Raw genomic sequence first — 15,906 nt, forward strand, 5'->3', positions numbered from 1 at the left:
GAGCTCGCAGACTCTTGGCAAGCCACAGCCGGCTGCGACAGGGCAAGTCACGGATACCCTCCGCTGACCCGGCCCTGGCGACACACATGAGAAGTCGGCTCTCCCCTGGAAAATGTTGGCTACTGGCATAACCCTGGTTTGAACTTTGTTTGATCCAGGTCCTGAGACGTGGGTCCCAGAGGCTTTCACCATCACCGCGACAGACACTTGAACACGTCACCGTGAGCTGGGGCTGGATAGGCATATCGGTGATAACCACCGCGCCACCTTGCTTCCCCCTCTAGATTCTTCAGTTTGTTTTTAATTTGTTAGGTTTTTAATGCGAAGGAACAGCAAAAAGTGGGCTTGATTTCATTTGGTTGTGCTTATTGCCAATGACAAAGCTGCGACACCGACCTTCCTAAGATGGGCCTGTTGTGATTCGGGCGGCAGGGAGGTGAGATTCTAATGCTGTCTGTCTGTCTTCTTGTGCCCTGCAGGTCAGCTGGCCGCCGGCGAGCTGTCCCTCTCCCTGGCGGTCTCTGTGGTGGGCCTGCTGGTGCTGGTGTTCCTGTTACTGAACTGTACATCCTGCTGCAAAGAACAGGAAATCATCTTCAAGGTATTGGGCAGTGGCGGAAGACCATGGCCCCCCGACATGTCCCCCAAGCCCAGAGCTCCATGCAGTCAGTGCTTCCCGTTGTGTCTAGCGCTGTGTCCCCAGACCTCCTTGGGATGGGATATCAGTCATCTGTATACGCTGATGCATCGCTGGACCCTGTTTGTACTGGGTGCACAGGGACAGGTGTGAGTGAAACACTCCACAGTGTCCACTGGCAGGTAGAAGGGGAGGTAGAAATTGTATCTGCAGATAAAGCACATTGTCTCTCACTCCCTTGCTCTACTTGCATTTTATCTCATCTGTTTCTTGACAAATGTCGATTTGCATGCAGTAAACATTTTTCTCCGAATCAGTCAGTTGACTAGGACTTCCTAAAGATCACATGCTAGGATGAATGAGCATTCAGGGAGATTAAAAGAGGTGTTTAATAACGCATTTAGTTTTACAAACTTAGGTTTGTTGGAAATTTAGGATGTTCTAGGCCGATTACTTTAAATATGATAAAAGCAAATGCCATAGCCACTGAATAATGCAGACATCTCTATACAGTATATAGAGATGTTGATAACAAATTTACAATTGATGTCCGATGTCATGTGATTAAGTAAAATCCAAAAAGAATTTGTTACTTAGCTACGGCTGTTAACATTAGCAGGTATTTCAGAAAAATTGTTCCAAAGGAGTGCTTCCAAAGGGAGATCTCCCAGTGTTCCCCTTTCCTTAGCCTGCTTGACTGGGTGAGCCGTGCTTCCCAGCCGGTATTTGTCTCCAGCAGGTGTCTGTGTGTACCTGTACCTGCCCTGATCATTTGGCCATTTGCAGGTTTGCATTCACTACCAAGTGAAGAATCCTTGCATGCAAGGCCAGTGGGTCCCTTATTTCCCCTTCAGCAGTTGTTTTATAACGTTATGCAGCTGGGGAATTTGGAACGGTGCTGGATTCTGGCCAAGCCTGTAAATCCGTGCTCTGCTGCAAATTCCACTGGCTGCGATGGGATTCCTAGCTCTGTCTCAACAAGTGAAAGCAGATTTATGAGCTCCTGGAGACTCGGGGGGCTTCCACGGCTTGAAGCTGACCAATGAGCAGGTTCCCTGTGTCACACTAAGGCCTTGTGGTAGTGGCTCTTCTGCCCTCCTCTTTCACTTTTCAGCATCCACACTGCCCCCTGGTGGCACAAGGAGAAAGTATCTTCCCTCCTCCTTGGCTTCTGCAAGGGCCGCCCGCCTTCAGCCCAGCAGCTGGCAGGTTCTGAAGTGGTGAAGTAGACGGCATAGCACCACGTTACATCAGGATTACGGTTCTCCCCCGTACTGCATCACAGGAGTCAGCGGCTTTGGCACTGCGTTTCTGTTACTTTAGATGCTTCCTCCAGCAAATCATTCTGCATTTAATTGCCCTTCCAGCTCAGGGTCATTTAAATAATTAAAATTCTGCTGTGATTGGAAGTCCTCCAGTGCAGCAGGGTGGGTTTGCCTCCTCGTACAGAAAGGCAAATGTCCCAGTTTTTCCCTGAATGCTGAAGTAACGGTTTAGATCATTTCCTTAGTAGGTCTGTGTGCTGTATAGTGTTTAAGTGTTTCGTAGAATTACAATTAAAAAGCCATGGCCTTAGGGCTGGTTTGGCTGGCACAGGCTGGCGTGGGCACAGATGCCAACCTCTTTCTCTCTCGCATTGTGTGTGAAACAAAGACGCCTCCTCTGTGTCCGACAGGAGTTTGAGGACAACTTCGAGGACGAGATCGACTTCACTCCCCCTGCTGAAGACACTCCTTCCATCCAGTCTCCTGCGGAGGTCTACACCCTCGCTGTCCCTCCGCTGGCTCTGCCCGGACCCCCTCATCTGCAGGCGTCCAGGACTGGAGGTGAGTCGGAGCCCCCAGAACCTGGTGACCCCCCCCCAAACAGACTGGGGGGGAGCGTCTGACCGTCCTGCACAGCACCAGGGTCTGTGGATCACCCAGCAGTGGCAGTTCTAATTGTATGCACTGGCTAAAATTTTTGAAGCTTTTGTGCACTCGTTTCGTTCCGTTTCCAAAAGAGTAATCCTGAAAAGCCTTAAATCTCTTTTTCGGCAAGTGAACATGAATCGTTCCTCCGAAGCGAAGATACGGAGAATTTTATTTGATGTTTTTTTCAACGTAATACTGGGACCATATCTTTGTGCGTAATAGCACATCTGTCTGCAGGTCTTTGCCAATAATCTGCACAACCTTTTGGCCTTTTCTAGTGAGCTGTGTGTCGCCCTCCAGCTTAATAGCCAGGGTCCTGTGTTTTTCAGTTGCTTCGCATTCTTTCTCTTAGTGTTTGCGAGTCTCTTGAGTCTCGGGAGATCCTCCCGTTGCCTGCGAAGAGAGCTGCAGGCCCTGTCCACGACCGCAGACGGGTCTCGATGGAATCGGCACCTCTCCAGCTCTGCGAGAGCCCAACGCCTGGCGGCTGTGGGGGTGTGATGAGTAATGTCATGTCTGTTGCAGAAATTGTGCAGAGGGAATAGGCCCATCCTTTCAGATAGTGGTAATCTGTACCGAATAGCTCTAATTCCCACTGGGAGAAAGAGAGGGTCCAGCGAACAACGGGGCATTAATGATCAGGCAGTTTCTGACTAACAGAGCCCTTGTTCTGAGACAATTCCCACATGGCGGCCGTGTTGTTTTCAACACTGCGTTTTCTAACAGCCGATTCAAACCGAAATGATGTGTCAGGCTGAAATTCACATAAGATCTTTGAATTCAGAGCATAATGCCAGCGAATGTCACGCAGGCCACAAGTTGGAAAGCAAAGAATGAGATGACTCAGTTTAGGGAGCGTGTTAACATTGCCTGGAATTCCCTTTATTTGGAGTAATAGGAAAAGCGTGTGTGCTTCTAAACATTGGGAACACTCATAAATTATTGATCAGTTCAGCTTTCATTTCATTAAGCACATTAGTTGCTAAAGAGTTCTATGATTCTTGTGCAAGGTGATCAAGTAATGAATTTGAATGAATCCCACTTTTAATTTCTTGACAAAGTGTCGCTGGTCTTTTGCAAACGGATGTTATGATCACCTGTGAAACGTGCTGGACTGGGTCTCTGCAGGACCAGGGCGAGAGATCCCTGTGTCGTGTATACGTGTACAAGTGGACGTCTCATCCCACAAGCGTGTGGTGACCGATTTTTCAATAGAGCGGTCCTGTATTTATTTTTCCCCCCCGACATTTCCCCCAGCAGGAGAGCTGTATTACTCTTTCCCTTTTGCTGCGTGTCCGGTCATACCATTCCGCAGTGTGGTTCAGGGCCGGCTGTTAGGACACTGGCCTGACGCCCAGTAAACGCAGAGAAAGGGTTATATTTGGTTTGGCCAGATGTGCGTCTCTTCCTTTTACAGTGTCGCCTGGTGTTCGTGCACTTCCTTACTGGGATGTGAAATCCTTCAGTGAGGCCCCCGCTCCCCAGCTCAACCCCTGGCACGCTTTCGTTGTAAACATCCTGTTTTGCTCGGCTGTCAGTTTGGGGGGTTTCCTGCCCTGTAAATAGGACGTGTCGTCGGTGATTGCTAGGCAACGGTATCCAAGGAAAGTCCAGTTGGTGACTTGGAGCTGCGCGTTGCATGGGGCCCTTCTGAGTGTCTGCTGCAGCTGTCCATCGTGAAACTCCCCTCAGCCGCCGTGCGCTGGTCCCGCCCAGCACAGGGACGGGGCTTTCTGCAGCAGGAGGTGAAAGAACACGGCGCTCTTTTCATGAATGCAGATGTAAAACTAAAGATCTCACAACACCTGGTTCACAGCAAGGTTTTATTTTCTTATAAAAATATAAATGAATGGAACTTGTGAAAGCTTCCAAAGCCAAAAGAAACGGCCAGGTGGCTGTGTCCGTCCCCAAGCCAAGCTGAGTTAGCTCCCATTCGGCTGGACGGGACGACGGAAGAGCTCAGGGGGAGGATGACTCTGGCATTGCCGCGGTGCAGAAAGATGAGGGAAAGTGTCAGTGCATCTGTCTCTGCCACAATGAAAGGACTGGAGCTTGCAGCTTGACAGCTGGTTATGCTTTTCCTGAAGGGTTAGTGTTGAAGTACTGAGTGGAACATGCTGGTAACGAAGCAGACGGTAGGATGCAGGATCAGGCCCTTTTCATCTATAACTCACTGCTTTTTCGCCAGGCCACGATGAGTTTTAATCATTCCTGTGCCCCATGGACAGTGCACAAATAACACTTTCGTTCTGTTTTCATTAACTGTCCTCTCCTCCGCTGAAATAACACTAAATACCATTTATTTATACAAAAAGACTGCTTTTTTTGTTCCAGACAATGTGAGGAAGCAATTAAAAAGGCAAGTGACTTGTTATTGTCAACATCAATATCAAGGGATGATATGCTAAACTTGTATTAGGCACTAGTTAGGCCTCTTTCGTGTGCAAGCTGTTACAAATAAGATACTGCTGCCCTGGAATCAGTCCAGAGAAGAGCAACCAGGTGCATTCTGGGATTTCACAGAGTGTTCTACGCTGACGGGCTGAAATAAATAAACCTTTTGTAATCTTGATCAGAGAAGACTTCGAGGAAGGAGATCTAAGAATTAAATTCAAAAACCCTGAAAGTCATTTCTGAAGTCAACCAGCATGACTTCATCAAAATAAACACTAAAGTACTAATATGCTGGCACAGGTGTCAACTCATGGAAGTGCATTTAATACCGGAAACAGAAAGCTGTAGTTTACCCAGAGAGTTGTGGGAGTGTGGAACAAGCTACCAGCTATGTGGGTGAAGCTCTTACTTTGGCTTTTTTCAAGAAACAGCTGTATGGGATCCTTGTGTCAATAAACTAACAACCAGACAGGTCCGCAGTGACTTCTTCTCTCTTGGAGTCAACCATATTCTTAACATTCAGATTCTGGGCTCAGTGCCCATGTGGGGCACTGCTGGGGTACCCCTGAGGAAAGCACTTCGCTCCAGTATAGTTTTGAACCCAGCTGTACAAATAGCATCTTCGGAATAATTCAATGTCTGTTTGAATATAAAACTCAGCATAGGGTAATAATGCAATCTAAAAGAAACAATATTCGATTTAAAAGAAGTTGCTGTTTATTTGATAAGTTATATACTTTGGCAGACACCATCTTTGTGGAGTCATTATTTTAATTTTTGTGTGTTAGGTCAACAGTCCCGCACACACACACACACTAACATGCACAGGCGTTTCAGAACTCAGTGGAACTAACAGCAGATGATCACTTGCAGCTGTGTACAGCAAAGTGGATTTAATACTTATACATTTTTGAAATGGTGATTCCAGAGCTGTGCTTGAATAGTTTGAGCCTTCAGCTGCTTAGTTGCATTTCAAAAGGGATTAACTGGGATCTACAGTCTTGTGGGTTTCTTCAAAGGTGTTAAATCCCCTCATTTGTGTGACTCTCATGTAGTTTCAGTTGCACAGTACTTACATAAAGCATGTAAGCAGTTACATAGCAGTTTTAAAATATGCACTATGTGAGCTTAACACTTTGTTCCTTACTCTACTGACACATGTTCTGCATGCTCAAACTGCCCATTTGTTTCAGGCTGTGCATTTAGAGTTTCAAAATCGATGTGCTTGAAGGCTTTGTCGTATTCACACTGGGATTTGTTCACAAATTCTGTGCGTTTGTCTTGCAGAGGGATCTACGGGTTCACAGGTGGCACGTCACAGTCTGAGCTACATCCAGGAAGTCGGAAGTGGCTGGTTCGGAAAGGTATGTCTTTCTGGCTCGGGGTCAGCGACGTGCGTTAGCAGTTTAAAGGCAATTTGGAGGAGGTATTTAGCAGGTTGAGCAATGGCAGACTGCCCCAACGTCGCTGTGAGCTCTGTTTCCAGTTCCACCTTGGCTGTTAATCTTTGTGCTGGATCACTCAGTTGCACATGCACGATTTGCGGGTTCATTTGTTGGGAGTGCAAATTTGCCTAAAAGTGGCGTAAAGATTGTAAATGTGAGGATGTTAAGCCGGTAGACTGACTGCTCGTCTTTGTGCTCTGGGGAAACCTTAACCTCTCCGTTAAAGTGCCTTCTGCAGTCAAAGATTGTGTTCAAGCCAGTTTAAAACATGTGTAGCTAAATTCCTCTTGCTTGCCTTTAAAACAAATTTGCTAAAGCCCAGAAGTTCAAGTTTTTTGTAAAGTTGAAATCCATGGTAGACCTTTTTCATGTTAAAAAAAAAACCCAAACGTTTTTTTTTCCTCCGACGTTCTCAGGAAAGCAAACACGCAGCTTTGTAAATATTTTCCTCCGCACGTGCTGGCTCTCAGGGGCTGAGGGCTGTCAGGGTGACGTCGTGCTTCCTCTGGCTGTTTCCTGAGGACGGGGGGGCCGGGGACACGGCCCCGCGCTGTGACTCGGCCCCGGGATCAGCAAAACATCCTCTGGTCGCTGCCCCAGCGTCCTTGTCCCTTTCCAGACTCCAGCCCTGTGGCGGGGCCTGTTCGCGGGGAAGCGGGGGTTTCCTGTGTGGCTCTATAAAAGAGTGACCACGCGGGCCGCCTGACTTCTCCTCTCCTCTCAGGTCCTGCTGAGCGAGATCTACACAGACCCAAGGCCGGACAGGGTGGTGGTCAAGGAGCTGAAGGCCAACGCCAACGCCAAGGAGCAGAACGACTTCCTGCAGCATGGAGACCCATATCGGTGAGTCGAGATCACGTAGGAGATACTGCTGATCATAGTGATGGACAACCTGACACTTTGATCATTCCTGTTTACTCTTCATGTTCGCAGCGCTCTCTAGTTATTTTGAAAACAAAAGGCTAGCGAGTCATTACTTGGCTGAAGTAGTTCTGCTGTCGTGAACCCTGGTCAACAGCACAGTTAAGTGTAGTAAGGTGTTACGAGATTCAGCCAGTCAAACCGGTGGATTCTTTTCACCATCATGAAGTTGACATGCTAAATGACCTGTTACTCGTCATGGTCTGTGGGATCGTCCCTGTAAAGCAAAATGAATATTTGGCGTAGGTTTGATAAAATCATCCGAAACTGGGTAAAATACGCTTTATGACGACTTTATTCAAAGAGGCTTGCAGTGGCACCAGTTTATACAGCTGGATATTCTGCTTGACAATTCAAGTGCAGCTTGCAGCTCCTTGCTCAGTGGTTCAACAGCAGTGTTTTTCCTGAACCCTGCGCCACACGGCTGTCCTAAACTAGGTTCACCTTATTAAACTTTCACAAGAGCGGACATATGTACTGATATCTGGTCGCGTTATATCAAATAGGGATCCTTCAAGATATGTTTTTTAAGGGTGGAAAGTGCTTAAAACCCTGACATGCACATTGTGAGTGTGAAAATAAAACCAAGCAGCGCGTGTCAGGCATGCATTGGAAAGACAAAATCCTGAAAATCCGTGAAACTGTGGCTGTGCCAGTGTGCAGCAGCACAGTGTGGGGATGGCTAGTCCCTGTGAGTGTCTGGAGCTCTCTTCTGCGAGAGGGAGGGTGGAGCTCAGGGCTTTTCTCAGCTCAGCAGCACCCTCTGTGCGATTCTGCTGTGTCTTTACCAAGGCTTTGGCAGGCTGTAATCGGTTTCCTGTTTGAGGGGGTAATAATTATCCCTTATGAGTAGAAAAGCATTTTGATTTATTTCATAATACGTTGTGCAAATTCCATGAGGTAGCTTTTTCAGCTGCGCCGGGGTTTCAGTTTGTGTGTGTGCGTGTAAAACCACAGGGAAGGATTGCACACATTTAACACAGAGACTGAATTTCTCCACAGGGTCCTGCAGCACCCCAATATCCTGCAGTGCTTGGGGCAGTGTGTGGAGTCCATTCCTTTCCTGCTGGTCTTCGAGTACTGCGACCTGGTAAGTGTTTGACGTTGCCTCCTCACCTTGCCACACTCATCCCGGAAAGCCGTAGAAAACGCCTTACGTTAAATAATTTGGCGCAGTCGCGTTGGCGAACGGCCTGGTGTATCTGTAGGGGCAGAGCTGGGAGGTTCGTCACCCGCTGGCTCGTTTCAGTGCTCTGCGCGCCTCTTGATTTCACACGGTTGCCGGCAGCGGCCTGCGTGAGTTTTGTGTGAGAAAGGCGCGGCTTTTCTCCAGCTGCATGGTTCCTCCCAAACTCCAGAGACGCGTCTCGGGAGGGTGTGTGCGTGTGGGCACGCCCCGAGGTGGGCCGTGGGCGCTCTGGGGGGTGTTGTCCGGCTCACCGTGACGGCCCGGGGCTGAAGCTGTTCCTGAAAGTGGACGGATGGAGCAACTGTTGCTGGGTCTGTTTTCCCTTCACACCTTTGTTCAACGTCTCTCCTAAAATAGAGAGAGTGGTTCACAGCCAGGCGGGTGTTTTCTCTCCTCTTCTCATCCTCTTGTCCCGTGAGGGCTGTCTGCTTTAATCCAGCAGCACATGGTCTCGGTCAGGTCGCTGTCAACAGAATGCGAAGCGCTTGCTTCATTGCTATTTTTGTTCATTTATTTCTGTCTCATTAGCTATTCTTGATGTGGTGTGGATGTGGACTGTGTGACTGGCTGCAGAGCAGCCCTCCTGCATTCCTGAGGACCCCAGCTCGCGGCCAGCTCTGCTTTCACCAGCCTCTGCTGCTGATTCTGCTCTGTTTGGATTTTTTTTTAACTGGTAAAGGCCTCCAATGTGCAGCGAAAGCTCTTTTGCTAAAGAGAGTTTTGTCTGCGCTTTTCCTTATCCAGAGAATGCCAGTTCACTTATGAAGGATGACCTTCCTTTACAGTTGGCCCCTGACAGTGATCCATTGGAATAGCAATGCTCTGTATACTGCTGTCTCTGCACTCCCTCGTGGTTGCAGTTACACTTGAACGTGTTGCGGAACGGCTTCAGGAGCTGCTGTGGGCCTCTTCGTCTCCCGGCCTGAGACTAGAGGGTCACGTTGACATTAACCCTTGTAGGCGTCTGCAGTGACAAATCAGAAGAAAAGTGGAAGTGTGCTGCTAGGACCTTAAAGTCTATGTTCTGCCCATTAACTACAAACGTTTTTTCTGTCTCTGCTGGCTCTTTAAAGACGTCAACACAGACCTTGGCTCTATAAACCCTGAGGAAGCTGTAGCAGGCTTCCAAGTTGAGGGGCGTCTTGAGTTCTGTCTTCTCTGATTTACGGTCCTGGCGCTGGCCAGTTCACCCCGGTAGGGCTTGTGAGAAGATGATCTCATGAGCACACTGACGCTGCAGTGTTTTCCGTCGTTCCTCTACCTGTTGCAGAAAAACTGATCGCATGTCAGATCCTCTCTGCTGCAAATCGCCTCTTGCACTTTAATTATTAAGATTATTATTAAAACCTCAGTTTTTAAGCAAGCCGAGACGGAGCCACGGTGTGTTGACTGCGAGCTGATTTATGTGTTTGAGCAGTAACCAGGAGTATTCCTGACTCATTGCATTGCGTACGGAATATAGCCGCTCCGAACAACTGGAGCGTGCTGCCCACTGCCACTTGCTGTCCTAATGACAGTCGGTCTCTTTCCAGGCTTCCAGGGAGAATTCCTGCAGCTGTGCAGTATATGCCGAGCTGGTCCCCCTCTTTGATACACTGATATTTCTGAGGAGTATTTAATGAAATTCTTACTTCTGGTGGATCCTGCACCCCCAACCCCTTTGGGGCAAGGGCTGAGGCAACACCTCGGCCCAGCTGGCCACCGGCAGCCTGCACTGGCCAGCGCCAGGCGTGTAGCCCACTATTGCTGGCAATGAAATGTCTTTTCTACGAGCTCACCGGGGGGGAGACAAATCACAAAATAAAGTTACATGATAACAGTGCAATAGAAATTGAATAAAATAAACTCAGACAAAGCTCAGTGTAAATAGATGTGTCCAGGGTGTATGCAATGCATTCTGTCCAAGTAGTGCAGTGTGCACAGTACTGTGAAAACTGTGTGTCCATGTATCCATTGCGGGTGATCTGCTAAAGGAGCTGCAGGTTGGCTGTTTAGCAGTCTTCTTGCGTGGAGGTAGAAGCTGTTGGACTTGGACCGGATGCTCCGGTACTGTTTAACAGATGGTAGGAGAGAAAACAGTTTGTAACTGGGATTACTGGGGTCCTTGAGAATGGACCTGGCATTCCTAAGACATCTAGCTGAGTAGATATCCTGAGTTGATAACTAATTTTCTTAGTAATATTAGTTACATGCCTACTTGGAAGGCCAGAAAGAGAGATACCAGGTTGATTCCAACCTCATTTCCTATAATGTTCTGAATTTCCTGACATCCCACAAGTACCTGTACAGCCTGACAAAGGACCATAGGCAATGATGAGAATGTCTGTGTCCTTGGGACACAGTGGAGAGAGATGTTCTGAAATTGCTTTCACGACTGGGAGATGTATGCGTGTATTTTCTGATGGAGTTTAAGTAACCAAGATCCTTGATTTGAAGAACCTTGGTGGTAGTTTGGAGATGTCCAGTCGAAAGAAAACACCATATTCCTTCATTTCACAGATTGACAGCACAGCTTAATCAGGAAGGCAAGACGCCTCACCCCTTAACTCGCACACCGGGATGCAGTTAGGATTCATTTCTGACTGGAAAGCTGCGAAAATAGCATCAAGCTCTCTGCAGCAGCTTCACAGGATCGCAGAGCTCTACTTGTGCTGGCCCTGTAGTTTTCCCTGTCTCTCTGTGCATCTGCCTGGGATTTTCCCTGGACTTTACAGCAACAGCTTATTGTACCCAGATAATTCACTGTCTTATTTTAGACCACTCAGTGCACTAATGTCAGGAACAAAAGCACCGAGGTGAGGTGGTACGTGCCTGGACACAGTGCACGCAGAGTTCATCGGTTAGAATTGCTTACACTTATATAGCGCTTTTCTGGACACTCCGCTCAAAGCGCTTCACAGGTAATGGGGACTCCAATGTGCAGCCCCACCCGGATGAAAGAGCGCTTTGGGAGAATGCTGTGAAGATGAGAGGGGTGTTAAATGTCAAAGTAATCACCTTGTAATCCACCGTGGAAAGGCCCCCTTCTGCACAGTTAATCTGCAGCAGTAGTCAAGATATTTCGTTACAAGTTTTAAAAGACGGGACTCTTCATCAGCACTGACTGTATTGGCCTTGAACGTCTTGTTTAAATTGATCACACTCTGCACGGCTGCGCTGTCGGTCTCTGTGATTCAGTTCTGTGACTGCAGCGCTTTGGCCTGTGAGAGGCAGGGGCCTCAGCACGCCTCAGTGTGGTCGGCTTTCTGCTGCACATCACGGCAGCTCACAGGAAGGCATTGAGCCGAGTGAAGGTAGCAGGCGCTGATACTTGGATTTCCCTGCCCAGTCTCCAGCGATTTCGACACACTGATCAAAGCTGACAGGCAGCCAGCGCAAATGTAACATTGGTTCAGTCGCTCTAGGCAAGCGTGGCCCTGGTCTCCTGGTACAGACATGTTGTACTTCAGCATGACCCGAGTCCCGTGTGTCTTAGGAGAGCCTGTGCAACCTGGAGAGTGATGAGCTGCATAGGACATACAGCTGCAGACAGAAAGTGCCTGTTGCACTAGACATGGGTAACTTCCCCTCATCTGGCTCAGAGACGTGGAAGTGCTTCCACAGGTGCTCGGCGTGCTGGAGAAAATGCATCTACATATTCCTGTAATAGGCTGTGAAGTAACATTGCCACCATATTTCGAGTAATTTAGCAAGAGGGGAAAGCGATGAAGCAAGAGAGGCACTTGATATTGGTTTAAGAATGATTTTATGGGATATCGGGTGAAGAACGAACATGTTTAATATGCGTGGTTTCACGCGGGCCATGGTCACTGAAGACTGTTATTCACCCTGTATCATCGCAGAGCTATAGGAAATATGAGCCTGGCCACAGCGCAGGGTGGCTTATCTACCTCACTGACATGGCTTTTTTATTTTTAAAATGCTGTGACACAGCATACGCCAAAATCCATTATATGATCATGCCCTTACATGGCACTGAGTGTATTGATTGAAAAATCAGACCTCTGTCACAGCATCCTGCTGGAAAGCAGAGGGAGAGCTGTTTCTGCCCTCGTGTGGCTGTTCCCACCCACTGCAGTTTGACAACCTGTTCGTTAAGCAGTTGTGCAACTCAAAGTGTATTCTTTATGGTACAATGCAATTCTTTGCATTGAAAGCATTGTTCCATAGCATATAAAGTATCAAGCAAAAAACACAATTTTCTTGAATGTCACTGAAAGAAAACTTGCCAAGCTTGTTTCAGGAATTTGTCATTTTCAGGTATCACCTTTTAGAAGTAATCTGCTTTATCCCTTTGCCAGCAGCATAGTGCTTATCTGTTTTGCAACATTATCTTTTTCCACTTGTCACAGTTTCTTAATCCCTATGGTTGGAATGGATGTCTTGTGTAGTGAGATGGCAATAGTAAGTACAGGATAGAGAAACCTTTTTATCTCATGTCCACTGTCAAAAAGGATGTGCTTCCCTGATATTATATAGACAAGAATTGAGGTGCTTGACAGAGTGCAGTGAAGGATAGCCTTAGTCTCTGTGACAGTGTTCTCCGTGTGCAGGGTTGTGTACAAGTACAGTGTTGGAGCAGCCCCAGCAGAGCAGGCCTCTGTGCACAAGTACCATGTCAGAGTTACACCAGTACAGACGTGTGGAAGTGGCAGAGAGTTTCCATTGCTCATTGAGGAGTGTCTGTGCTTCTTTCTGCAGGGTGACCTGAAGGGCTACCTGAGCCAGCAAGAATGGATCTACGGGAGCTCGGAGCTGCTGCAGCTGCAGAAGATGGCGTGTGAGATTGCAGCTGGGCTGGCGCACCTTCACAAACACAACTTCCTCCACAGGTAACCTTGCCCCGCCAGCCCGGTGGACCTGCTTCTGCATCCATGGGAGGCTGGGGTTCACTCTTTCACAAGCACCAGAAATCAGGCTTTGAACTTCGTTGCTCCAAAAGACCGCTGTTTTGCTCAAAGCCAGATAAGATGGTGGCTGATTAATGTGCCAGGCGTGATTTGTTCATTGAGTTGTCAGACGTGGATTTTTGGGTAGTTCTCAAATCCAGTCAGCAAATTTCAAGCCATGCCTGTTGAAAAGAGCTGCAGAGATTTCACTTGATCCGCGCTCCAGTCTGACGTGTTGTGCATGTGAATTTTCACAATTATTTGGACATATTTATTTCATATTATTATTACTCATCTGTTGTAGAAGTGGTTCCACAGGTGTGTGATGCAGCTTTTCGCTGCAGTTCCCTGCCACTCTGATTTGTACTGTGCTCAGTTTCTACTGTGTAATTGGGTTGCAGCATTTGCTTTTAATTTTGAAACAATACAGAAGGCTCCTAATAGTGCATATAAGGCTGTTGTATGTATGGTTTGTTCATGTAATAGCTTTGGGGTGTCCTTATGCCTCCCAAAAAAGGACAGAGTAGTCAAAGGGGCCGTTTCGTTTTCATTTTTGCCCAGCGCTATCGATGTCTGGGTGAGCAGGGATAGGGGTGTAAAGTAACGCGTGGCTCTAAGATAATCTCCTCTGTTTTGCATGCTCAGAATGTGCTGAAAGGTCTTGAATTACACAGCTCTCATGGATTGTTGGGTGTCACTTGTCGTCTGTCACAGGGATATGATGATTCTGCAGTTTTCATGTAAAAGGATAGTTTCACATGTGGATTTTTACTGGCCTGCATCTCCAAAGGCTCAGGGAGATTCCTGGAGCATTAAACAAGTCACGAGAAAATACACCGCCTGGTGCTGATCTGATTTACCGCCAGGCCCCAGCCTGGCCACGACTGGTTCGCATGTGCAGCTGGCCTGCGGCCCTGCCTGGCCCCAGTCAGAGCCGAGCTCCTCCCACTGGACTTGCCTGTCTGGGCTCCTGCCAGGGTGTCGCCGTGCCTCTTTGAGTTTCACAGTGGTTGGGTTTTTACAGCAGGGCCTCTGTGCTTCCAGCGGAAAGCTTCGGCTCTGTCACACAAGGTGGAAAACAGGATCTAGGTCAAAAGAGAAGGGGAGGTGCCTTTTTCTCCCACCTTTGATTTGGCATTCAGAAACCAGTGAACCCGAGAACAGGCCAAACTTAGCAGGCCTGCCTTGGCAAGACTTCCCGGCACCCTCGGCTTGCTAAAGTGTTCATTCAGTCGCTGGTGTGCCTGATTGTACTGTCTGGACATGCCCGTCGTACATATTCTGTTCACAAACTTAATTAGGGAGACTATAAGACTATGTTTATATTCTGTGTGTGGCAGAAAACAAACGGCAAGATGCATACGGAGTTCTATTTGTGCGTGTTGACAGGTGTGTGTCACGCGTGCTCCCCTGAAGTGTGCCAGCAGTAGAAATTGTGCCTTTCGAAGAATAGCAGCTGGGGTCTGACAGGAAGGCCCTTTCTTCACCCGTTTACCTTTTAGGGAAGAAAGCTCAAGCTTTTCTTTAGCGGCTGTCTTAGCTGCAAATGTTCCCTGCAAGCACAGTAAAAGAAGGGTTTAAAATATCTGTCCATTTATCTTGGTCCGTCCAGAAGCACTGACAGTTCCCCCGCTGTAATTGAGAAATACAACTTGTATCAGCTCTTTGCTGGGAGCGGTGGCTCTCTGGAGCTCAATGAAAGAATGTTGCAGTGCCAAGGAGAAACATGAGCTCCTTCTCTCGCCTCGCCTCTTCCAGAGCGAGGTGCCATCTGTCCTCTCTCTCTCTCCTTCCTGCTCCCCTCACACTCCTGCGCCCCCAGCGTATTCCTCTCTGGAAACAATATCCTGATGCTGAACGAGTGTGTTGGGAAAAGCTCCAGCATCAGTGATTTTGTTGCTAGCGGGAGAATGGAATCGGCAGAGCAGGACTTCCCTCCCTGCTCTCTGAGATTTACAGCTGCAGAGGGGAGTGCTGGCGCAGAGGCAGGATCCCGGGCCTGGGAAAAGACTGCAGGAGGCGTCTGAAGCCAAGAGACCTGTTGAGTGCTGTGCCAAGCTGCCAGAGCAGCTTAAAGGAACTGAGCTGTAACTGGCAGAGATGCCAGCCAGCAGACCTGCTGGGTGCGTGACACCGTGCGCGGTCCTGTCTGCCCCTCGCGCAGGTGCACGCTGTGTGTTTCATAGATCGCACGACACGCGCATCCATACAAAGCAGTGCTCGTGAACGAAGAGCACTTTTTTTTTTAATAGATTAGGTGTTTTGCCAGACACTGTTAGGAGTCGAAGAGAAACAATTAACATTTGCATCCTGTCAAAAATGGACTTGGCCCCCATTGAGGGATCTGCCCCCCCCAACACATGGGCATTCTTCAGCTGTATATTGTTAATGAACCCTAAAGAGTTTGATACATCCAGTTATTTGTTTGTTGAACCCAGCAGCATTACTGAAAGCCTCGAATATAAATGATTAAGGAATCAAAAGAACTGCAAAAGCTTAACCTCAGTCCTGTAGGGAG

The 15,906-nt window shown here is 48.1% G+C and overlaps 1 protein-coding gene across 1 annotated transcript in view; it reads left to right on the plus strand.

The window, feature by feature from the left end:
- lmtk2 (lemur tyrosine kinase 2) overlaps positions 1–15,906 on the plus strand; it is a 47,810-nt gene that overhangs the window by 15,949 nt on the left and 15,955 nt on the right. Inside the window, exons 2-7 of the mRNA XM_015360345.2 lie at positions 480–601; positions 2,313–2,463; positions 6,232–6,308; positions 7,114–7,232; positions 8,313–8,400; positions 13,201–13,331. Of these exons, the coding sequence (XP_015215831.2) occupies positions 480–601; positions 2,313–2,463; positions 6,232–6,308; positions 7,114–7,232; positions 8,313–8,400; positions 13,201–13,331 (688 nt within the window). The remainder of the gene's footprint in view (positions 1–479; positions 602–2,312; positions 2,464–6,231; positions 6,309–7,113; positions 7,233–8,312; positions 8,401–13,200; positions 13,332–15,906) is intronic.

Source organism: Lepisosteus oculatus, chromosome 19 (genome assembly GCF_040954835.1).
Source record: "Lepisosteus oculatus isolate fLepOcu1 chromosome 19, fLepOcu1.hap2, whole genome shotgun sequence".
Classification (NCBI taxonomy): Eukaryota; Metazoa; Chordata; class Actinopteri; order Semionotiformes; family Lepisosteidae; genus Lepisosteus; species Lepisosteus oculatus.